The sequence below is a fragment of the Monodelphis domestica genome, chromosome 2 (assembly GCF_027887165.1).
Source record: "Monodelphis domestica isolate mMonDom1 chromosome 2, mMonDom1.pri, whole genome shotgun sequence".
Taxonomy (NCBI): Eukaryota; Metazoa; Chordata; class Mammalia; order Didelphimorphia; family Didelphidae; genus Monodelphis; species Monodelphis domestica.
In genome coordinates this window covers 305,953,651-305,979,247 of record NC_077228.1, presented here as the reverse complement: position 1 = coordinate 305,979,247, position 25,597 = coordinate 305,953,651, and the positions used below count along the sequence as shown (strand labels likewise).

Here is a 25,597-nt window from a genome sequence, read left to right as displayed (position 1 = left end):
CTGACTCTTTTAAATAATGGGTTGTTCTTGTTGGTGTGAAGTATTAGAATAAGCACGCTCTCCTTTTGTACTTGCCTATGTCCAAAACAAATGCATTATAGAGTGATGCATTTGATTTTTTGTTGAGCTGGGTTAGAGCAAGCATGGCAAAAAAAGATAATTGTCTTGTAATATTTTGACCAATGTATTCATTGAATTTCCCCTCTTCATTTAAATGCCTTTTTTCTCCTGTGTGTGTCTGTGTGTTCTTTAGCTAAAGGAAGAACCAACATGGAACTCCGTGAAAAGTTCATTTTAGCAGATGGTGCCAGTCAGACAACTATGGCAGCTTTCCGACCCAAGGGACGGAGATCACGACCATCATCCAGGGGAGCTTCACCTAATAGATCAACATCAGTATCAAATCCTGCTGGTCAGGTGGCCTCACCTCCAGCCCCCATAATTAGCACCCCTAAGGTAGGAGTCAATTCAGAAAATGTTTTCTCTTTGTGGAATAACTAGATTAATCATGACCTCAAATGCTAAGTGGCCTTCTCAAATTAGAGTGGTAAATGTTTCACAGTTTTTTATGTGTCACCAAACTGTTATTCTGTGATGAGTTTGGAACTGCAAAGGAAGCTTTTTGCTTAGGTGCTACAGTTTCTGTTAGATTCATCTTTGTGTATGATTTGCCATCTGATTTTCCTGCTTGTTTAATTATTATGTCCATTCCTACTATGAAATGTGATTTCTTTGCTTTAGTGATCTCTTTCTATTGTTTTGCTTTTTTCCCCGCTTGCCTTTATATTTGATTTGCCATTGTTTCATACAGATAGTCCAACCTTTAATACGCAATTATGGTAAACCATGGTTGACGAACAGCAAAGCGTCAACTCCTTCTAAACCAGCAGAATCCTCAGAATTTCAAGTATCATCTGCAGAGGTATAGTAAGGAATTAGACTCTAGACTGACCAACTTCTTTAAAACTAACAGGTCACTAACTAGCATGCACTCCTCTCTGGTTTGTATTTGGAATCATGACTCCCTTTCTTTTAAACTTTTAAAGAATGAAAATCTTTTTTGTATAAAAATGTTTAGTGTTAAAGTTCCATGCCATTTTCCAGAAATTCATCACCTTCAGAATTATTGCTATATTTCTGAATTATCTATCATAATATTTTAGAAGGGGCTACCAATCAGACAAATGAGAATCAGCATTTCTTATTTCTCATGGCATTTATAGTCCAGGGCACACTTTACTGAATTACCATGGCAGTTGTGAATGTGTATTTCCCTTGAAGTCAAAAGGTGATCATTCAAAATTCATTTTCAATACTGCATTGCTAATTAAGAAACATACAGCATGTGAATTAGCTGAAAATAAAAGTTATACCAAGAGATATGTCATTCAGGTCATAAACTTCTTTTCACCTGAAAGTTTTGAGCTCTTAGTTCCATTTTAATGCTGGCAACAAGTTTTGGGAGACACAAGACTATAAATAGAAAAGTTGCCACCCAGAATAAATTAGAGGATAAATACTATGCATTAACACTTTTCTCTGAAGGAGAAATTAGGGAGAAGTAAAAAGATCCACCAAATCAGTTCTGCTCCTTGATTCTAAATCAATGCCATTACCCAAAGGGAAATTTGTATTACATGTCTTAAAAAACATCTTTGACTCATAAAGCATATGTAGTAAATGTGAAATTATTGCAAAATCAACTCTCCATTATTCATAGCTTGGAAGGGAAATCGTGTCTCTTGTGAAGAAGCAAAAAAAGTCATCCGACATTAACAAGAACCAATCATTTTGCATAATTTAGTTCTTGGGGAGCCTTCCACTATATAAAAATTTATCAACAAAAACTGACCAAACCAATAGACTTCATTGAGCATAGTAGGAAGTTGAGTGCATGTAAGGTTTTATAAGACCAAGCAATGATTAAACTAACATGTCTTATAATGAGAAGTAGTGCATACATTTTTGAGGGGAAAAGAAAGGTTCAGACTTGGAATTTTATTAGAGTGGAAGAACTCACTCCACCATTTGTAACTTAGTCTCAGAAGATTGCCTAGAGGTTTTTTTATTAACCGTTATTTATATATGTATAAATACATATATAAACCATAGAGGTTAATTGACTTTCCCATTTCACATAAATTGCATTTTTCAGAAGCAAGACTTGAATCCTTGAATTACTGACTCTAAAGGCAACCATCCATCCACCATCCTGAATCTTATTATAGACTTGGACAGCAGATAATCATATGTCAATATAATGTTTAGAAAATTCTTACAACATTTATCTTTGGCATCTCATGAAAAGGACCACATTCCCTTATTTTTTATACAGAATCCTTGTACTTCAAAAATTACATATTTCTAAGTGTTATAAATAAAATTAATCATGAAGGCTTTGTACTAAATTTATAAACATTTATTAGTAAAGAAAGGAAAAAAGATAGTATTACCAGTCTAACTGCTTAAATTTAGGTTCAAGCCATGTGTTTCATCAGGTCTTAGATTCCCCATGTATCCAAGTCTATTTCACAAGCAGGGACCAAACTGATTAAGGCCAATCAAAAAGTGGGCTTGAATTCAGGAAGGGACCAGAACCCAAGAGACCGAATTCCTGGATTCTGATCCCAGTGTGGTCCACTGCCATCCCTTGCCAGAGTTGGCTGCCAGAGATAAGTGCCAGGATGGCTGCCAAATAGCACCTTTCACAAACCTGAAAAAAGGCAGAGACAGACTTAGACTGCTTTAAACACTGGCTTTTTAAGAAGCTCAGTCTAAACCCTTCCCTGAAGACTTTCTAATTGGCCAGGGTTTCACTTGAGTCCCCTTACAGCATGTCCCTTGACTCCTGCCAGTCAGGAATCTCTCCTGCCATGCTAGCAAAATTAGGACACATGACTCTGTAATCTCTGTTAGGACAGACTTCCAGGACCTAGTGGTCCCCTGGATATTTAATTCACACATAAGTTAGGATTGACCTCAGTAGCCATACACAATTTCAACCTATAACCCCAAAAAGTAACTGTACTACAACATGCCTAACAAATGGTTATCCAGCTCTGCTTTGAGATCTTCAGTTAGGAGAAGCCCCTACGTTTTGGAGCATCCAGTTCTGTTTTGGACAGTTCTAATGTTAAGACATTTTCCCTCAATTTGTGCCTCTTGGTAACTTCCACAATTCTGCTTTCTGGGGATAAATCTAATAATTTCTTTTCCACTTAACAGCCTTTAGCTCCTTAAAGATGATTTTATCACCCCCTCCCCCACCTTCCAAGTATTCTCTTCAGCTTGCTGAAAAGCCCCAGTTTTTCCAACTGATTCTACTATTGCATGACCTCAAGGTCCTTTACCACCCTAATTGTTTACTTTCATACATTCTCTACCATATCATTCTTCCTAAAATGTAGTGCAAGAAACTGAAAATACTATTCCATGTGTTTTCTGACCACAGGGCACAGGACCATGGAATGATTATTTCCTTTTTTAAGAGTTGAAAGGAAATAGAGACCACCTAGTTAGACTGCAAAATAGAAGAGGAAACTTGTCAAATTGTATAGTGCTTTGTAGCTGTCAAAGCATTTGATTTCATTCACTGTCACATCAACCTTGTGAAATGATTAATTTGACAGATGACAGAAACTGAAAATCAAGTTTAAGTGATTTGTCCACAGTCGCATAACTAACCACACTAAGACTGGTCTTCTTGACATTGTACCATAAACTCTGAATTTATCTTTATATAATATCCACCATTGTTCCTGAGGCTTTTACATATATATGATTTCATCCATCTGGGTACTCCCCTCAGTTACACAGATTGACTTGCATTCCACGTTTCATAAGTTGGCAGAGCTGCACCTCCATCCCAAATTCATTACTCCATGGCCAGCATTTGAGGGAGGCTGTTCCTTAGACAATGGACTGAGTCAGGCAGCACCCCACATTCCAGATGGTTAGGGCATGCCAGAACTTGGACTTCATTGGTAGAGCTTTGGGGAGAATAAGCTCTTCCGTGCTGCAAAGTCCCAGGTTTGGGATTTTAATATATATATATATATATATATATATATATATATATATATATATATATTGTGACTACTAGATTTGTGGTCAACCTGAGTTTTCTCACTGTCAGTGCTCTCTTATGATCCTATTGTAGAATAAACTAAGGAATTTCCAAAATTTCCAAAATTATATTCTTAGTTATATTTGTGCCATATCATGTCATGATGGTTGTCATTTTAATTAATGTGATATAATTTAACAGATAATATTGCCATTCTGATTTTTGAAAAAATTAGGAGTTTATTAGGCTTATAAAATTTTATCACATTTCCTTCCAGATTAGCAGAATTAAAAAAATAATAATTTCAAATGATTTTTTAAAAAAAGATTCTGCCAATATGGAAGGAAATGTGATAATTTTATTAGTCTAATAAACTTCTGGTATTTTCAAAAATTAGACTGCAATCTAAAATGAAGACAGGTGAAACTCCTGGATTTTATCTCTTTTTCTAGGAAGGATCCTTTTAAAATGCCTAATGTTTACTACTATCATCTTGATACTATGTTTTTCAATGTTGCTGTGTCTTGACTCAATTTTCAAATCCTTAATCTCACAATGCTAATGCAGTAAAGTGTTTCATAAAGAAATATAACCAAGCATGCATAATTATTTGAGGAGATTAACTCACTCTGAATAATTCACTGCATGTAAGTAAATTCTTACACTTCTAAGAACCTTGTTTGTCTGAACTATTTGGTTGGGAAATGCAAGTTATGGGAGAGACATGTCTAGGATCTGGAAAAAATGGGCTGGGAAGGGTTAGTTTTTGTTGATGGTGGTGGGATTTTTTTAAACCTTGCACTGAATAAATACAGCAGTTATGTCTGCAACTTTTTTTTTTAATTTGGGTTTTCTGCAAGATCGAGAGTGAACCTTCCCCATTTTGTTCAGGTATTTTACCACACAGTTACAGTAAATGCTGAATTTAACTTTAAGTTTGAGCATCATCAGGCCACTGCCCCAGAAGTATTCTTTCTTAACTTTCACATAACCTCTGCTAAAATGCATGCATTCCATATATTGTGATATTTAAAAGGGTAAAGCAGCTTTCATTGCTGTGTTTACAGGTTCATTGGGACTTCTTGTTATTGCTCTTTAGGATCAAATTTTGTTCCCAATTTCCTGGCTTTTTTCCTTCACTGAAATCATATTTCCTTCAGAGGTTTCTAGTTGAATTCAGAGAATGAAGGAAGAAATGTGAGAATCCAGTGCTTGGTTTATTTTTCTTGCCTTTCCCCACAGAAATCTGTGACAACTATATGGGAAAGCTAACTCTGAAATAAAAGGTATTGATATTGGATTAGTATGAAATACTTTCTATTGATCAATACAGGGAACACCAATACAGGGAAGTAAGCTTCGACTTCCAGGATATCTATCAGGGAAAGGGTTCCACTCGGGGGAAGAAGGTGGATTGATAACAACTGCAGCTGCTCGAGTTCGAACACAGTTTGCAGGTGAGTGCTTGTGAACCATTGGAAGTCATTAGCCCCTGGGGGCAACTAGGTAGCTCAGTGGATTTGAGAGCCAAGCTTAGAGACCTGGGTTCAAATCTTGCTCTAAAATTTCTTAATTGTGTGATTCTAGGCAAGTCACTTAACCCCCATTGCCTCACCCTTACCAGTCTTCTGCCTAGAACCAATACACAGAATTGATTCTAAGATGGAAGAAAAGGGTTAAAAAGAAGTCAGTGGTTCTTGTGAAAGTGGGAGCAATTTTTCTTGAATTCCTATTAAATGAACATATAAGGAAAGATTGAGATATCTTGTTAAAGCAGCAAAGTAAACCAATTTCCACACATCTGTTAAGACTTTGGACTCCAAAATTGCGCAAGAAAACAGTTTACATTTTCTCTGTGATGTGTGTGACACATTAGTAGTAAGTCCATTGAGACTATAAAATGGTTGTTTTGGATAAGAGAAATTTAGCCTCGCTTTTATAGATTTTTAAATGATTTGTTTTGAGTCTCATTGATCAACTCTTAAATGGTTCTGATATTCAAAAGAATTCATTATACTGTTGAATTTGCCTATTCGTGTACTGTAGTCATTGAATATCTTTCAGTCTGAGGAGTTAAATGGAGTAATAAATGCAATGGAGTAACAAAACAATAAATACAAGTAATACATGATAAAATAAAAAAAAACTAATTAGTAACCAAAGCAATGGCATAATAAAATACCTTGGACTCAGGAAGGTGCTGGTTCCGATACATAATGGCTATGTAATAATAATAAGCAAATCACTTAACCTCTCCATTCCTTAGCCAGAACTCCAAGACTTTTACAAAGGACTTACGGGTATATGTCAGAAGGAATTTATAAACTATGAGGTCCTTGATGCTTGAAACCATAATTTTTTTTTAAAAAGACAACCTTAATTAACCATATTTTTATTATTGACTCATGTGCATGTGTGTGTTTAAAAGAGTTCCATGCTGTACATAAATAGGATTTTATAATTATTTATGTCAACATCTAGGACTGGCATTTTTTTTTAGCAGTCTAATAATTGAGCAGTAAAATAGTTTACAAATATTTTTTGGAAGTATGTAGCAAGTAATTTTCTCTGGATATTAAATTAGCCATTTGCCACAAATTCTTGCTATGGCATATTTGGGAAATGACATTTTTATTTAGGCTTCTATGGGACCCATTCTGCAGCTTCATTTTTATCATAGAGCCAAGCCTCCTAATAAAGGTAGAATGGCAAGTGATTAGGTAAAAGATTAGAGGGGTATAAGATTTTTCCTGGTGTGGGGAATGGCAGCTCTTCTGTCTACTTCATGTTTGTGAGGACAGGACAGTTAGAAAATTAACCTGCTTTTTAAACTATCTAGATTAGATTCTGATCATGTGAATCTTACTTTTAACGTTCACTAGGATAGATTTCTGCCTCCAGGAATCATTTAATGGCTATGAACAGCAAGGAGGCATAACCAAGTGTATTTTTTATATAAAGCCAGGTTCTCACCCATTCTATCTCTTTAATGTCAAATAAACAAAATGCACATAAATAATAATAGAACCATGAAAAGGAAACATTGAAGTTGAATGTGTATACTGGGCATCTTGCTTTGAGCTCCAAATATATTTCAATTTCTGTTATCCTGAGACAGTTAATTATAGCATTGGTGGTTTTTTTTTTTTTGAGTGGAGGGTTCCAAATATTTAGGGGAATTATTGTTCATCATTATTATTATCCCCGAGTAGAATGTAAACTCCATGAGGACAGGGCCTTTTATTTTTTCTGTGTAATCCCAGTGCCTAGCACTTTAGTGAGAGCATATTTGTTGGATGGAATTAAATGAATCCAGTGTTTAATGGGTACCTACTACACAAAGGACCATATATTCTCGAAATTAAATATTGAGTTGGCAACTGATGGAGCATGATAGGACTAATATTTCTTCCCTTTGCTCTCAGAAACCAAGAAAAATCCTAGTAGACCTGGAAGCCGAGCTGGGAGCAAAGCTGGGAGCAGGTCAAGCAGTCGCCGTGGTAGCGATGCCTCTGACTTTGATATTTCAGAAATCCAATCTGTGTGCTCAGAAATGGAGACTGTGCCTCAAGCCAACAAACCAACCCCCCGGGCAGGTTCTCGACCAAGCTCAGCTAAGCCTTCCAGAATCCCCACGCCGCAGAGGAGATCACCTGCTAGCAAACTGGACAAGTCCACAAAAAGATAGTGCGATTGGTTCTGCCTTCCTTGTGCATTTACTATTTAAGTTTGTAAAATATGATGTAGAGATTATTGTGAAATATTGTAAGAGGTGAGTTTAAAATTCTGCAGATGGCCTTATTTTGTGTATTTACCTTGTTCTTTTACCTGTATAATTTTTTGTTGGATATTTTGGGGGTTATACCACATCACATGTGAAGGGAAAGAAAGAGTTTTTAACAAATATTAACAATTGTACACAGCAATGTGTAGAACTTACATGTGAAATTCAATTCCTGTATGTACAGGTAAGTCTGCACCTAAGAGAGGCTGCATCACTGCATCCATCATTAGCTGACAGCTAGGGATACCTCATGGCATATCTTTTTTTTTGTTTGTTTTTTTAACAGAAACAACCGCCAAAAGACATAAAATGATCTATTTTAAGATTATTAAAATGAACTACAAGAGATGGGTTATAAAAAAACCCCGAAAATACCCACTCGCATACATAGCCACACACCAAAAATTCAACCCCACAAAGAAACAAATCACATTCACGGCATTGTTATTTCAAGCAGAATCTGTCATAAAACTCAGTTCTCTGGAAAGTAACTTCTAGCACTTGCCAGTTCTATAAAACTCGAATACCTTGCAGCATTTCTGTGCCATTGCTTTAAAGGAGGCCAGCAACCTTCTGGATATTAAAACTATTATCCTATAAGAATATCAATACAAAGTGCATTCATTTCAATGTGAGGTTTTCTTTTGCTTGACTGGATGGTAGCACTGTATCATTGAACTCATTTTGTATCAAAGCAACTATGCTTGCAGAAAACTATGAAATAAAATATGTCCCTTACCTACAATGCTATGGAATTAATTTTTTCTTTCCCTAGGGAAAAATCAGTACTACATTATTTTTATGGGTAATAATAAAGGAGTGACCAAAAGAGACTTTTGAAAAAAAGTGGATTGGTCTTAATTTCCCAGCTTAAATAATTACATTCTGATATCATGTCTATATTTAATATATATACGTTTTAATTTATTATGTATATTCACATAATATAGAAAATGTTAGTATGCATTTAATAAAACATATTCACTTGTACACGTCATGGCATACCTGATTATTTTAAACTTATTTTGTGTTAGATGCTAGCTTTATTAGAGTGACAGATTTAGAGTTAAGAGTACCTGGGCATGAATGCTATATCTCCCAATTGGTATGTGTCACCTTAGAGAAGTTGCCAAACCTCTCTGAATCTTAGTTTTGATATCTGTAAAATAAGGGCATCAGACTCCAGGGGGCTGATAAAGCCTTTTCCAAGTCCCAGGCTATGTTCCTGTTACTAACTAGATTTGAGCTGGTACTATTGGTTAGATTTGAAGCAAGTCCCAAACCAAAAAGTATAGGAAAAAATATCAACAGAACATTCACATACATGTCCTTTCACCCTCATCCCTTCATAGGGGATGCCAGAATAGATTTCATTAAACCTGTCCTTGGTCCTAAATCGATAATAGTAGTTAATGATCAGAGTAGTGGTGAAAAGAGCATTGAACTTGGAATCAAAAATAACCAGTTCATGGCCTACCATTAATACTCAATCTCTATAAAAATAAAGACAGTTGGTACCTGTAGCACCTACCTCACAGCTCTGTGGTAAAGCTCAAATGAGGGCATTTGCAAATGTTTTGCACACCTTAAAGTGATATCAATAGCAAGCAACCATTATTGTTTTAAATGGAAATCAAATATCAGGTGAGAACCTTCTGTAGATAGGACAACTCTCAGCCATGAAACTGTTTTTAGTTTTCCCAGTGGGATAATTGTGATAATATAATCTCCACTGACCAGCGGATTTTGTTAAAGGAGCTGGAGGAGGGGGGCAACCTTGTGTGAATATCCTATGCCTGTAAAGATATTTCAAAGATAAATATAAATGAACCATTATAGCAGTGTCATGGCTATAGCTCACCCAGTTTGAATTCTTCTTTTAAAGAGCTATAGCTTTTGTTTCTCATGGTAAAGTTTGATTTTTAAAGAAGAACAGTGAAGATTTAAAATGTTTCAAGGCAGTCTTAAGGAACTACTCTTAGGAATAAAGGTTTATCTTTAATGAGATAGATTTAATTTTTAAAACCCTGGCTTTGTCATTTGATCCACTTTCATGATCCCTTGAATCTTATGAAAAACTCAGTTCTTCACACTGAGTCATTTGATGCAATAGTTCATTTTTATAAGATAAATATTTAATTCCTAGCACCCGATGTGTTTCCAAAACATAAATGAAATAGAAATTTCATTTAGAATAACTGCAGACAATATAAAATACTTGGGAGCTTACCCGCCAAGACAAACCCAGAAACAAAATGAAAGCAATTACAAAACACCTTTCACACTAATAAAATAATAAAACAATTGTTGTAGAAATATTAGTTGCTGATGAGTATGCAGAGCCAATATAATAAAAATTACAATACTACTTCAATTAATTTACATACTGAGTACCATACCAATCAGACTCCCCCCAAATCATTTTTTGGAGCTAGAGAAAAACAACAAAATTCATCTGGAAGAACAAAAGGTCAGGAACATTAAGGAAAATTAATAGAAAAAAATGTGGAAGAAGGGGACTCAGGAGTGCCACAAAGTGGTAATCATCAAAACAATCTGGTACTGGCAAAGAGATAGTGGTAGATCAGAGTATTGATTAGGTACACAATACATAGTAAGTGTAGTAGTAATCTAGTGCTTGATAAACACAAATACATGAATTATTGGGGAAAGAATTCAGTTTGATAAAAATAGCTAGAAAAACAATTTGGCAGAAACAATGTTTTATCCCAAATACCAAGATAAGGTCAAAATAGGTACATGAGTTAAAAATAAAACATGATATAAACAAATTATACTTTACCTGTAAGATCTTTGGACAAGGGAAGAACTTATGACCAACAAGAGAGAATGCATTCCAAGATATAAAAAAGGATAATTTTGATTACATTAAATTAAAAGGGTTTAGCATTAACAAAACCATGTTTTGCCCAGATTAGAAGGAATGCAGGAAACTGTGCAAGAATTTTTACAGCAAGTTTCTCCCATAAAGACCTATCAAATACATAGAGAAATGAGTCAAATTTATAAATATGAATTGTTCCTCAAATGATATATGATGAAAAGGATTTTAAACAGGCATTTTTCAGAAGAAGAAATCAAAGCTATCTATAATCATTTCTAAAAGGTTCTAAATCACTTTATTAGAGAAATGAATATTAAAACAACTCTGAGGTACCATCTCATACCTATCAGATCGACTAATTTGACAGACGAGGAAAATGGCAAATGTTAAAGGGAAGCTAGAAAAACAGATTCTGTGGAGCTATGAACTGAACCAACTTTTCAGAAAGCAATTTGCAACTATAACCAAATTGCTATAAAACTATGTAAGTTGGCCCAGCAATACTACTACTAGTTCTATATCCAAAACAGATCAAAGAAAAAGGAAATGTATATAGGTACATTAAATATTTGTAACCACACTTTTTGTGGTGGCAAAGAATTGGAAATTGAAGTAATGCCCATCAATTCCCTGAAGAAATTGTGCTTCACAATTGTTATGGAATACTGTTGTGCTACTATAAGAAATGATGAGCCAGGAGGGTTTCCAAAAAACATCAGAAGACTTAGATGGACTGATGCAAAGTGAACTAAACAGAGCCAGGAGATTATTATAGTAACAACAACATAAGTTGATTAATTGTGACTTACTTTGCTATTCTGATCTTATGATGAAAAATGCTATCCACACCCAGAAACTGATGGAGTCTGACTATAGATTTTGGAGCACATTTTTACTTTCTTGAGATTTTTTTTCCTTTGGTCAAGGGTTTTTTTTTTTGCAACATGTTTATATGAAAATGTTTTACATGATTGCACATGTATTATCTATATTAAAGTGCTTGTGCCTTCTCAAAGAGTGGGGGGTGGTGGAATAACTTGGAAGTCAAAAATCATAAAAAATATGTTTAAATTGTTTTGCAGGTAATTTTTTAAAAGCATTCCTAAAAAACTAATACACTGGTTCAGATTCAAATTTAGAGAAACATTTATTAACCATCCCCAATGTATGCAATGCATTGTATTAGTCACTACAATATAAAATTGGTTTAAATTATTTTTCTCACATTGCAAAAATAATTATTAGTATTTATATTTTTAAATGGAGAGATTTAAATTCCCTCCTCTCCTCCCCTTCATGAGAAGCAAACAATTTGATATTGATTTTTTAAAGTATACTTCAATCTGTATTCAGAATTTAGCAGTTCTCTCTTTGGAGATCAGTAACATTTTTCATCCTGGGGTCTTTTGAATTATCTTTGATTATTATATTGACTGGAGTAGCTAAATCATTCATAGTTGTTTATTCTAACAATTTTGCTGTTACTGTGTACAGTGTTTTCCTCATTCTGCTCAGTTCATTTTGCATCAAGTCATATAAACATTCTCAGGTTTTTATAAAATGTCTTGTTTGTCATCTCTTATTACATAATAGTATTCCATCACAACTTTTTCAGCCATTCTCCAATTGGTGTCCATCCCCTCAATTTCCAATTCTTTGCCACCATAAAAAGAGCTGTTATGTTTTTGTACTTATAAATCCTTTGCCTTTTTCTTTGATCTCTTTGAGATATAGAACTAGCAATGATATTACTGGGTCAAAGAGTCCGTACAATTGTATATACCTTTGGTCAGAGTTCCAAATTTCTTTACAGAATTAGATCAGCTCTACCAACAGGGTATTGGTGTCCAAATTTTTCCACACCCCTTCCTGCATTTTCCTTTTCCTTTTCTGTCAAATTAGCCATTTGATAGTTATAATGTGGTGCTTCAGAACTGTTTTAATGTTCATTTCTCTAATATTGGTTTGGACAATTTTGATATGATTAAAGATAGCTTTGAGTTCCTCTGAAAACTGAATAATCATATCCTTTGACCATTTATCAGTTTTAGAATGATTCATAGTCTTATAAATTTGACACATCTCTATGAAATAAAAAGAATTAGAAAAGACATACTCCTTTGAATACTATAATATTGTAGGGCAATGAAATACAGGAAAATCTAATACATATTACTAGAGTTCAATGCATTTAAAGGGGAGATTCAATACCTACTCTGGGGTTCATGGAGGGATATTTGTGGGAGCTAGCCTTTCAGAAGTTTCAAAGCTAGATTCAATAGATGAAGAGGAGAAAGATATAGCAGATGGGGAATACAAGACTTCAGATTTTGCTCCCTTTTTTCTTACAAGCATATATAAAAAGGTTTGGGAAGCAACCTCTTGGCTTAAGGGTATAATGATAACTAATAATAAGCACTGTTTTGAAAGTTAAGGGACACAGATTCAGAATCTGCCTCTGATGCTTTACTACCTGTGTTTATAAGGAAAAAGTCAATTTACCTGGGACAAGGTTTTCTTCAGCGAAAATGGATGGATCACTGAGGTCCTTCCCAACTGTAAATTCAAGCTATTCATTCTATGCACCATTACATAACACATTGGGGGGGAGGGGGAAGGTTGTGTTTTATTGTTTCAGATTACGTCAGTATAATTTTCAATAAACATTTTCTGATATTTTTGAGATCTATGTTTCTCCCATTTCGCCTCTTTCCCCCACATAACAGGTAATATGATATAGGTTGTACATGTTTTGTTATACAATGCATATTTCCATTTTCATCATGCTGTGAAGACACATATTTCTTATGCTAGAGAAAAATTCATGGAGGAAATAAAATGAAGAAAGGCAGGTTTCATTCTGCACTCAGGCTTATAGTACAGAATAGCCTTTTTTGTCATGAGTTCCTTGGAGTTATTCTGCATCCTTGCATTATTCATTACTTTTCACTTTAAGTTTTAAAAAGCTATGCATATATATAATTGTATATATGTAGTGTGTATATATATATATTTATATATATAGTAGGTGCTACATTTTTACAGATGTGGAACTGAGACTAGAAAAAGTTCAGTGGTCACACTGTTACTACAGGATTACTGCTCAGGTCTTATTGATTCCAGTCTAGTCCTCTTATTCATTACGCCACACTACTTTTCTCTATACAGTGAGAATATGGACAAAAGGGAATAGGAAAAGTCAATTATTAACTATATTGAGAGTCTTTAATTTTTTTATGAGCTATCCTAAAGGAAAAGATGAAGACACTTTTGTCTTGCTTTCCTTCAGCTACAATAATATAGTTGCCCTAATAGATTAGCTGCTTCCTCTAGTTGACCATTTATGTCTTTCTGTTAGCAACCATAGATAGTAAACATATTTCCAATATTTCATTTTTAAAAGACAATTTGAGGTACAAGTTGTTCATTTTTTTCTAAATGGTCCAATACTAATGAACAGTACATTTGACAAAGCAAATCCCATGTTTTAATGTCAATTAAAATACCTTAAGACAGCTATTGTGTATTTGTAGAGATATGGGGCAAGAAGAATTTGACTTTTTTGCATGGTCTAAGAGGGCATACATTTTTAAAATTTATTTTTTTTTTTTGCTGTTCTGTATTTTTTTTAATTTGGAAAAATTTCTTTAATTAAATAATTTAGAATATTTTCTCTGGTTACAAGATTCATATTCTTTCCCTCCTCTCCCCCAACAACCCATTCCTATAGCCAACATGCAATTCCACTGGGTTTTACATGTGTCACTGATCAAGACCTATTTCTATATCATTAATATTTGAACTAGGGTGATCCCTGATCGTATCCCCATCTAACCATGTGATCAAGCAGTTGTTTTACTTGTGTTTTTACTCTCACAGTTCTCTCTCTGAATGTGGATAGTGTTCTTTCTCATGAGAGATTATCGTGGGTTATTGCATTGCTGCTAGTATAGAAGCCCATTACATTCGATTGTTCCACAGTGTCAGTCTCTGTGTACAATGTTCTCCTGGTTCTGCACCTCTCACTCTGCATCACTTCCTGGAGGTCGTTCTACTCTCCATGGAATTCCTCCAGTTCATTATTCCTTTGAGCACAATAGTATTCCATCACCAACATATACCACAATTTGTTCAGCCATTCCCCAACTGATGGGCATCCCCTCATTTGCCAATTTTTGGCCACCACAAAGAGCGCAGCTATGAATATTCTTGTACAAGTCTTTTTCCTTATTATCTCTTTGGGTCACAAACCCAGCAGTGCTACGGCTGGATCAAAGGACAGACAGTCTTTTAGTGCCCTTTGTGCATAGTTCCAAATTGCCCTCCAGAATGGTTGGATCAGTTCACAACTCCACCAGCAATGAATTAATGTCCCTACTTTGCCACATTCCCTCCAGCATTCATTACTTTCCTTTGCTGTTATGTTAGCCAATCTGCTAGGTATGAGGTGATACCTCAGAGTTGTTTTGATTTGCATCTCTCTGATTATAAGAGATTTAGAACTAAGAGAGCATAATTGATTGTGACAGGATGCGAATAACAGGAAAACTTTCTAACAATTAGGTCTATAAAAATTATGAGCAGGCTCTGGAATTAATATTCTTTCTTCAAAACTGGATGACCACTTGTCTCATGGCATGCTTTAGATGCGATTTACTCTTTGCACAGAGGTTAGATAAGTTGGCTTTTGAGGGTCCTCCCAGCTCTTGATATTCAGTTTTATGATTCTCTTAATTATCTTCTTTTGTTCCTGATAATACTAGAAAGAGTCTTAGCATCAATTTTCTAGTGCCTTTGACACTATTATCACCTTCAGAATGGATGAACCTCTTCTATATATACCTCTTATGTCCATATTTATATCTTTATTTTCTGTTGTTCTATTTTTAATTTCATGTAGTATACTGGGAATCATGATGATAGATTCCAAATATTTTTTGGTGTCTATTGTTACTAATATCTCAATGGTAAGTGATGACTTATAAGGGAGTGGAAATTTTAACATTTTAATGGAAGAATCTAGAAGGAAATGAATATGTATTAAATTCTTACCCCCACCACATTCCTCTTCTCAAAAGAAAAAGAATAATAGAATGAATAAAAGAAACCAATTTGTTGCCTCCAAGAAACTCTGGGTTATAGATACAGAGTCAAAATAAGAAACTGGAATAAAATATATTGGGCTTCAAGTGATTAAAAAAGTAGGTATGGCGATCATGATTTCAGATAAGCAACTAAAAATTGATATTGAGATACTGGGAAATATACATGTACAAAGAAAGATATTTTTAAAATATATATATATATATATATATATATACATATATATATATATATGCCAAATGGAATTAATCATAGCTCCTTAGGGGAAAATCAGGCCAAACTACAAAAAAGGCATTGCTAGTAACACAATAATTATAGAAGACCTTAATTTTATTGTGAAAAAAGTAACCAAAAATAAAAATTAACAAGAAGCTCAAAAAAGTAAATTTGAACAACCCTTATGGCATTTTATGAATAGGAATAGTAGATATATCCTTTTATCAACATCAAACCTGTCCCTTTACAAAAACTGCTAGGACACAAAAAAGGAGTCACAAACATAAAAAGTAGATTACATATATAATGAATACAGTAATCACTAAAGAAAATGATAAATATTCTGGGATTGTTACAACTTATTGGGGGGGGGTGTCAACAAATTAGAGAAACAATCACAGGTGAATAATAACTGCAATCCAAGAAATTAAAACTTATGGGATGAAGCTAAAGCTATTTATGAAGAAAACAGTTTTGAAAAGTTATGTTTATAAAACATTAAAGAAAATTAGAAAATGAAATTAATATCCCCCAATCCAATATCAGAGTCTTGAAAATTGGAGAGGAAAGATACAAACCTGACAAATGAAGTTTTGGAATGGTTAAAGCTGAGATATTAAAATATAGAAATAATATTGGTACACAATTAGTTGAGTTAATTGATTAAGGGGGTGCAACAGGATTGCCTTATTATGAAATCCTTCCAAGAAAAGAATTGTATGATTACCATTACAAACGTTCTTCCTACAAATGCAGATCTAAATAATTGGAGAAATGTATTTCATGAGTAGGCTGAGCCAACATAGTAAAAATTACATTACCTAAATTAATTTACTTATTTAGTTCATTGCCAATCAAACTTCTAAGGGATTATAGAGTGACAAAAGCTTGAGAATAACAACAGAAATTCTGAAAAGAGTAGAAAGGGGGGGGTAGATCTCAAACTATACTAAAAAACTTATTGTCAAAAAATTTGAAATTGCCATTTTTTACCTTATTTTGTTCATGGATTTTTTCTTATATGTGTGATTTATGTATTCTTTCATTACATGAGGAATATGGAAATTCGTATTGCATAGCAACACTGAAATAATGTATATCAGATTAGGAAAAAGAAGATAGGAAGGAAGGAAGAGAATTTGAATTGAAAAAGGTTAGAAAGCCAATTGTTAAAAAATTGTTTCTACGTGGAATTTAAAAAATTAAAAAATAGAAATTTTAAAATTTGGTCTAAATAAATAAATAAATAATGAATAGAGAAGTTGAAATAGATTGCCACACAAAGCAAATAACCACAATACATTAGTGTTTGACAAATTCAAAGATCCCAAGTATTTGGACAAGAGCTCTCTATTAAACAAAAATTGTTGGGAAAGCTGAAAAGTAGTCTGGTGGAAACTGTAAATCTTGAAATCTCTCAGACTTGTGAATGTTAAAAATTTCCCCATCAGGGAATTCTTAATTGGAACAAATTCCCTACTGGGAAACATTCCCCATTTTGATGTGAGAACTCACCAGGATCAGAAATGGGAGGACCTCTACTCCAACCGTACTTAAGACTGCTTTAGGGGAGCAAACTCCTTGCTATGGGAGGACCCCTACTCTACCCGTACTTAAGACTGCTTTAGGGGAGAAAACTCCTTGCTAAACAATGAAACTACTTGGATCCATGCTTATGGTGGGGCAAGGAGTTCTTTGAGCCAGGCCTGTTTTTAGAATTGATACAATGGGATGCTAGGTACCTAAAAGGGTTGGGCAAGTTTTCTCTTGATGAGATTAGCTGACTCAGCTGTGTTTTCTCTCGTTCAGACTTATTGAGGAGATTGGTTGACACAGCAGCATTTTTTCTGATTCAGACTTACTGAGGAGATTGGTCGACTTAGGTATTTTTCACATGAAGAAATCAAAACTATCAATAAGTACATGAAAAAGTGTTCTAAAATCCTCCTGATTAGAGAAATACAAATTAAAACAACATCAAGGTACCATATCTCATACCTAGCAGACTGGCCAACATGGCAGCAAAGGAAAGTGATAAATGTTGGAAGGGATGTGGCAAAAGTAGGACACTAATACACTGTTAGTGGAGCTGTGAATTGGTCTAACCATTCTGGAGGGCAATTTGGAACTATGTCCAAAGGGTTTTTAAAAAGTGCCTACCCTTTAGTAGTAGTAGTAGTAGTCTCTCGGTAACCGAGGATGACGATTGTCTTTGTGCGCTTTCATCTGTGATGTAGATGAGTGTGCACAAAGACACTTGTGCGTGAAGGAGATTTAAGTGGAAAAGTCAATGTACAGAGACAGTCCCGCTCTCTTGGCGTTGGAAGCCTGGGTCCAGTGGCACAAAGAGTCGTTACACCTGGAGACTTTTGACCCAGCCATATCACTACTGGGTTTGTACCCCAAAGAGATAAGAGAAAATGCTTGTACAAAAATATTTATATTTGTGGTAGCAAAAAAATTGGAAAATGAGGGGGTGCCCATGGATTGGGAAATGGCTCAATAAATAGTGGCAAATGTTGGTGATGGAATATTGTGATGCTAAAAGGAATAATTAACTCGAGCATTTCTATGTGAATTGGAATAACCTCCAGGAATTGTTGCAGAATGAAAGCAGCAGATCCAGGAGAACATTGTACACAGAGACTGATCCACTGTGGTTCAGTTGAATGTAATGGACTTCTCTACTAGCAGTACTGCTAGTAGAACCCGTGACAGTTCTGAGGGACTTATGAAAAAGAATGCTATCCACATCCAAAGAAAGAACCTTGGGAGTAGAAACACAGAAGAAAAATATATGATTGATCATGTGGTTCGATAAGGATGTGATTGGAGTTTTGATATTAAAAGATCACTCTACTGCAATTATGAATAACAAAGAAATAGATTTTGAACAATGATACACATATAATCCAGTGGAACTGCTTATCAGCAGTGGGAGAGGAGGGAGTGAAGAGGTGACAGATCATGAATCATGTGACCATAGAAAAATATTATAAATAAATTTTATAAAAAAAGAAATCATATAGGAACTGAATCAAATTAAAAGAGTAAGAGACTTTTCTTACTGATAAATAGTAAATACTCCTATGGTAAATGATCAAAATATATGAAAAAACACTTTTCAGAGGAAGAAATCCAAGCTATAAACTTGGATATAAAATTGATACAAATTTTCTGCTAAGTATAAGTAAAATTCTAAATCACTTTTAGAGAAATGCACTGATGCAAAGTGAGAAACATTTATATAATAACACTATTATAAAGATAATCAACTTTGCAAGATTTAGTAACTGATGATATAACACAATGACAATTCCAATGACTCATGATGAAATAAATAGTCTATCCATCGCCATGTAGTGTAATGGATATTTTTTCTTTTTCAATAAGTTGGGGAGAGGAAGGAGAGAAGAGAATCCCAAACAAAATAAAATTAAATTTTAAAAGAATAAAATAAAAAAGAATACAAATATATGTATATGTATGTATATATATAGTCTTGAATATCTTAAGGTGAGACTTCTGGGTAAGCATGGCAGCAGTCTAGACACAGGACGCTTCCTCTCCCCAGCATCCACCAATATAGACTACCTCAAAAGAGCATAAAAACCATTTTCAGAAGAATAGAGGAACTCTACAGTAGTGTGCAGCATTGAAGGTATGTGGGGTTTGGTCATTTCCACACTATAAGAGGGTGAAAAAGCTCCCACCCAAATGTGAGCTGATTTACCCTCCCTTACTCCACCTACAGAGCCAGAGTCAGAGCCAGTGTGCGCCAGGATCAGTAAGTGAGCAAGGGGCACCTCTAAATCCTTGGGAGCTGACTAGGACCACCGGGGACCTACCCCTGAGAGCAGTTACACCAGAAACCCTGGTGGGCTGGGAAGTGCAGACTGTGGGTGCTCTCATGAACAGCGGAGGCTGCGGAGATTTGAGAGCTTGCCTCAAGCAAAAACCTTGCTCCTTAACTCTATAAACAGAGAACCTGCCCATCTCACTCAGATTTCTGACTAAAAAGGGAAGGAAAAACCAGCACAGGGATGACTAATTGTGCCTAGGATCAACAAACACCCTCCAAAAAATACAGGAAGAAGGCATTGACCCTGGAAAATTCTGACAGAGGGAAAACCCAGGCCATAGAGGAAATAGAGGAAGAAATTCAAACAAAGTCAAAACTTTACCCCAAAAAAAGAAATTGTCCACAAGCTCTGGAAGAATTCAAATTGGAGCTTATCAAAGAGATGAAAGCCTTCTGGCAATAAAAGTGGGAAATAATTCAAAGAGAAAACAACAGTCTAAATGACAAGAACTCCCAATTGGAGCAATAGCTGGAAGTCACAAAAAGCAGAATAGACCAAACTGAAAAGGAAAACCAGTCTTTAAAGATCAGAATTAGGCAACTGGAAGACAATGATCTTGCAAAACAGCAAGAATTGATAAAGCAAAGTCAAAAGACTGACAAAATAGAAGAAAACATAAAATATCTCACTGACAAGGTGACAGATCAGGAAAACAGAGGAAGGAGAGACAATTTGAGAATCATTGGTCTACCTGAAAATTGAGAAATAAACAGAAATCTTTACATCATAATACAAGAAATCATCTAAGAAAACAGCCCTGATGTTCTTGAACAAGGGGCAAAATAGACATTGAAAGACTTCACAGAACATCCTCTACACTAAATCCCCAAAAGACAACTCCCAGGAATGTAATTGCCAAATTCTAGAGCTGTCAAGCTAAGGATAAAATTCTACAAGAAGCCAAAAAGAGACAATTCAGATACCAAGGAGCACCAATCAGTATCATACAAGACCTGGCAGCTTCCACACCAAAGGACCACAAGGCCTGGAACACGATATTCATAAAGGCAAGAGAACTTGTTCTTGAACAAAGAATCACCTATCCATCAAAACTGACTATATACTTCCAGGGGAAAGTATGGGCATTCAACAAAATAGAAGATTCCCAAGTATTTGTAAAGAAAAAACCAGAACTAAGTGGAAAGTTTGATATCAAAATACAAAGATCAAGAGAAACATGAAAAGGTAAATATGAAAGAGAGGGAAAAGGAGAAAATGTTTTTTTTTTAATTCAAACTTTCTTTTTTAAAGGCTACAATTAGATAAAATTATATATATATATATATTAATATATGGGGAAATGTTATTTGTAACTCAAAAATTATATTCATTATTATAGTAATTAGAAGAATCACTCATATGAAAAGATTGGGGCATTAAGGGCTATAATATGATATGCAAAAAAAAGAAAAGAAAAAGGGTGGGGAGGATCAATTATGGTACCAAGAGATACTTGAAGAAATAAAATAAATAGAATAATCTTTTTCACACAAAGATACACATGGGAAGGGAAGGGAAGAATATTCTTATAAGAAGATGAGGAAGAGACTGCTAATAGGTAATACTTAAACCTTACTCTCAGTGAAATCAGCTCTGTGAGGGAAGATCAGCCAAATCCATTGGGATCTTGAATTCTATCTTATCCCACAGGGTAAGGGAGAAGGGAAAACTAAGGGGGGAAGGGAGAGGGTGTACAAAAAGGGAGAGAAGGAGAGGGGGCAGGGAAATTAACAGACCTTAAATAAAAACAAACAAGAAGGGAATAAAAAGGGAGGGACCATAAACGGAAGCATATGAAGGGAGTAGATTAGGGGGATTGATTAAAAGTAAACCACTGGTTTAAAAGGATATAGCAAAAGAAGAAAGGATAGAACTAGGAAAGGATATCAAAATGCTAGGAAATTCACAAGTGACAATCATAACTTTGAATGTGAATGGCATGAACTCACCCATAAAACATAGATGAATAGGAAAGTGGATTAGAATCCAGAATCCTACCATATGTTGTTGACAAGAAACACACCTGAGGCAGGTAGATATTCACAAGGTCAGAATTAAAGGTTGGATCAAGACCTATTGGGACTCAACTGATAGAAAGAAGACAGGAGTTGCAATCATGATATCTGACAAAGCCAAAGTAAAAATAGACCTGATTAAAAGGGATAGGGAAGGTAAATACTTCCTGATGAAAGGGAGTATAGACAATGAGGAAATATCACTAATCAATATGTATGCACCAAACGGTATAGCACCCAAATTTCTAATGGAGAAACTAGTATAATTGAAGGAGGAAATAGATAGTAAAACTATACTAGTGGGAGACCTGAATCTACCACTATCAAATTTAGATTAATCAAATCAAAAAATAAATGAGAAAGAGGCAAAAGAGGTGAATGAAATCTTAGAACAATTAGAGTTAATGGATATATGGAGAAAAATATATAGGGACAAAAAGGAATGCACCTTCTTTTCAGCAGCACATGGTATATTCACAAAGATTTACCATATACTAGTTGATAAAAACATGGCATACAAATGCAGAAAATCAAAAGAAATAAATGCAACCTTTTCAGATCATAAGACAATAAAAACAGTGATCAGTAAGGGTACATGGAGAGCCAAATCAAAAATTAATTGGAAATTAAATAATATGATTCTCCAATATCGGTTAGAGAACAAATTATAGAAACAATAATTTCATTGAAGAAAATGACAATGATGAGACATCCTTTCAAACTTAATGGGATGCAGCCAAAGCAGTACTGAGGAGAAAATTTATATCCTTGAGTTCATATATTAACAAATTGGGGAGGGTAGAGATCAATGAATTGGACATGCAAATCAAAAACTTGAAAGTGAACAAATTAAAAAACCCCCAGAAGAAAACCAAATTAGAGATTCTAAAAATTATGTGAGAAATTAATAAAATAAAAAATGATAGAACTATTGAACTAATAAATAAGACTAGAAACTGGTATTTTGAAAAAACAAACAAAATAGACAAAGTACTGGTCAATCTAATTTAAAAAAGGAAAGAAGAAAACCAAATTAACAGTATAATAGATGAAAAGGGAGAATTCACCTCCAATGAAGAGGAAATTAAGGCTATCATTAAAAACTATTTTGCCCAATTATATGGCAATAAATATGTCAATCTAAGTGATATGGATGAATATTTACAAAAATATAAATTGCCTTGATTAATAGAAAAAGAAATAGAATTCTTAAATTATCCCATATCAGAAAAAGAAATCAAACAGGCCATCAAAGAACTCTCTAAGAAAAAATCCCCAGGGCCTGATGGATTCACAAGTGAATTTTATCAAACATTCAAAGAACAGATAATTCCAATACTATACAAACTCTTTGACATAATAAGAAAAGAGGGAGTTCTACCAAATTCCTTTTATGGCACAAATATGGTACTGATTCCAAAGCCAGGCAGGTCAAAAACAGTGAAAGAAAACTACAGATCAATCTCCTTAATGAACATAGATGCAAAAATCTTAAATAGGATACTAGCAAAAAGACTCCATCAAGTGACCAGAAGGGTTATTCACTATGATCAGGTAGGATTTATACCAATAATGCAAGGATGGTTCAATATCAGGAAAACCGTCCACATAATTGACCATATTAACAAGCAACCCAACAAAAATCACATGATTTATCTCAAAAGACACAGAAAAAGCCTTTCACAAAATACAAAACTCATTCCTATTAAAAACACTAGAAAGTATAGGAATAGAAGGGTCTTTCCTAAACATAATAAACAGTATCTATCTAAAACCATCAGCAAACATCATCTGCAATGGGGATAAACTAGATGCATTCCCAATAAGATCAAGAGTGAAACAAGGATGCCCATTATCACCTCTATTATTTAACATTGTACTAGAAACACTAGCAGTAGCAATTAGAGAAGAAAAATAAATTTAAGGTATTAAATTTGGCAATGAAGAGACCAAGCTATCTTGTGGATGGTATGATAGTTTATTTAAAGAATCCTAGAGAATCAACTAAAGCTAGTCAAAATAATAAACAACTTTAGCAAAGTTGCAGGATACAAAATAAACCCACATAAGTTATCAGCATTTCTATATATCTCCAACACATCTCAGCAGCAGGAATTAGAAAGAGAAATCCCATTCAAAATCACCCTAGACAATATAAAATACTTAGGAATCTATTTGCCAAGACAAACACAGGAACTATATGAACACAACTACAAAACACTCTCCACACAACTAAAACTAGATCTGAGCAATTTGAAAGACATTAAGTGCTCATGGTTAGGATGAGCTAACATAATGAAAATGACCATTCTACCCAAACTTATCTATTTATTTAGTTCTATACCCATCGAACTTCCAAAAAAAGTTTTTCCTGAATTAGAAAAAATCTTAACAAAGTTCATTTGGAAGAACAAATGATCAAGGATACCCAGGGAAATAATGAAAAAAAAATACAAAAGAAGGTGGCCTTGCAGTCCCAGATCTCAAACTATATTATAAAGCAGTGGTCAAATCAAAACAATTTGGTACTGGGTAAGAGACAGAAAGAAGGATCAGTGTAATAGGACTTGGGGTAAGTGACCTCAGCAAAACAGTCTATGACAAGGCCAACGATCCCAGGTTTGGGGACAAAAATCCACTATTTGACAAAAACTGCTGGGAAAATTGGAAGACAGTGTGAGAGAGATTAGGTTCGGATCAACATCTCACACCCTACACCAAGATAAACTCAGAATGGGTGAATGACTTTAATATAAAGAAGGAAATTATAAGCAAATTAGGTGAACACAGAATAGTATACATGTCAGACCTTTGGGAGGGCAAAGACTTTAAAACCAAGCAAGACATAGAAAGAGTCACAAAATGTAAAATAAATAATTTTGACTACATTAAATTAAAAAGGTTTTGTACAAATAAAACCAATGTAACCATAATCAGAAGGGAAATAACAAACTGGGAAACAATCTTCTTAACAACAACCTCTGACAAAGGTCTAATTACTCAAATTCATAAAGACCTAAACCAATTGTACAAAAAATCAAGCCAATCTCCAATCGATAAATGGGCAAGGGACATGAATAGGCAATTTTTAGTCAAAGAAATCAAAATCATCATTAAGCACATGAAAAGGTGTTCTAAATCTCTGATAATCAGAGAGATGCAAATCATAACAACTCTGAGGTATCACCTCACACCTAGCAGATTGGCTAACATGACAGCAAAGGAAAGTAATGAATGCTGGAGAGGGTGTGGCAAAGTTGGGACATTAATGCATTACTGGTAGAGTTGTGAATTGATCCAACCATTCTGGAGGGTGATTTAGAACTATGCCCAAAGGGTGATAAAAGACTGTCTGCCCTTTGACCCAGCCATAGCTCTGCTGGGTTTGTACCCCAAAGAGATAAGGGGAAAGACTTGTATGAGAATAATCATAGCTGCACTCTTTGTGGTGGGAAAAAAATTAGAAAATGAGGGGATACCCTTCAATTGGGGAATGGCTGAACAAATTGTGGTATATGTTGGTGATGGAATACTATTGTGCTCAAAGGAATAATAAAGTGGAAGAATTCCATGGGGACTGGAACAACCTCAGGAAGTGATGCAGAGTGAAAGAAGCAGAGCCAGGAAGAATATTATACGCAGAGAAGTGTGGTACACTGTGGTACAATCAAATGTAATGGACTCCTCCATTAGTGGTAATGCAAT

At 34.7% G+C, this 25,597-nt stretch overlaps 1 protein-coding gene across 46 annotated transcripts in view; it reads left to right on the top strand.

Moving 5' to 3' along the window:
* Positions 1 to 8,840, top strand: part of DST (dystonin) — a 612,681-nt gene extending 603,841 nt beyond the window's left edge. For 29 of the 46 annotated variants that reach the window (XM_056814337.1, XM_056814311.1, XM_056814295.1 and 26 more), the window contains 4 exons: positions 254 to 456; positions 812 to 922; positions 5,400 to 5,523; positions 7,492 to 8,840. In XM_056814337.1, coding sequence (XP_056670315.1) covers positions 254 to 456; positions 812 to 922; positions 5,400 to 5,523; positions 7,492 to 7,754 — 701 coding nt within the window. In that variant the 3' untranslated portion in view covers positions 7,755 to 8,840. The remainder of the gene's footprint in view (positions 1 to 253; positions 457 to 811; positions 923 to 5,399; positions 5,524 to 7,491) is intronic. The other 17 variants (XM_056814325.1, XM_056814322.1, XM_056814326.1 and 14 more) reach the window with 3 other exon arrangements.
* The last annotated feature ends 16,757 nt before the right edge of the window (positions 8,841 to 25,597 follow it).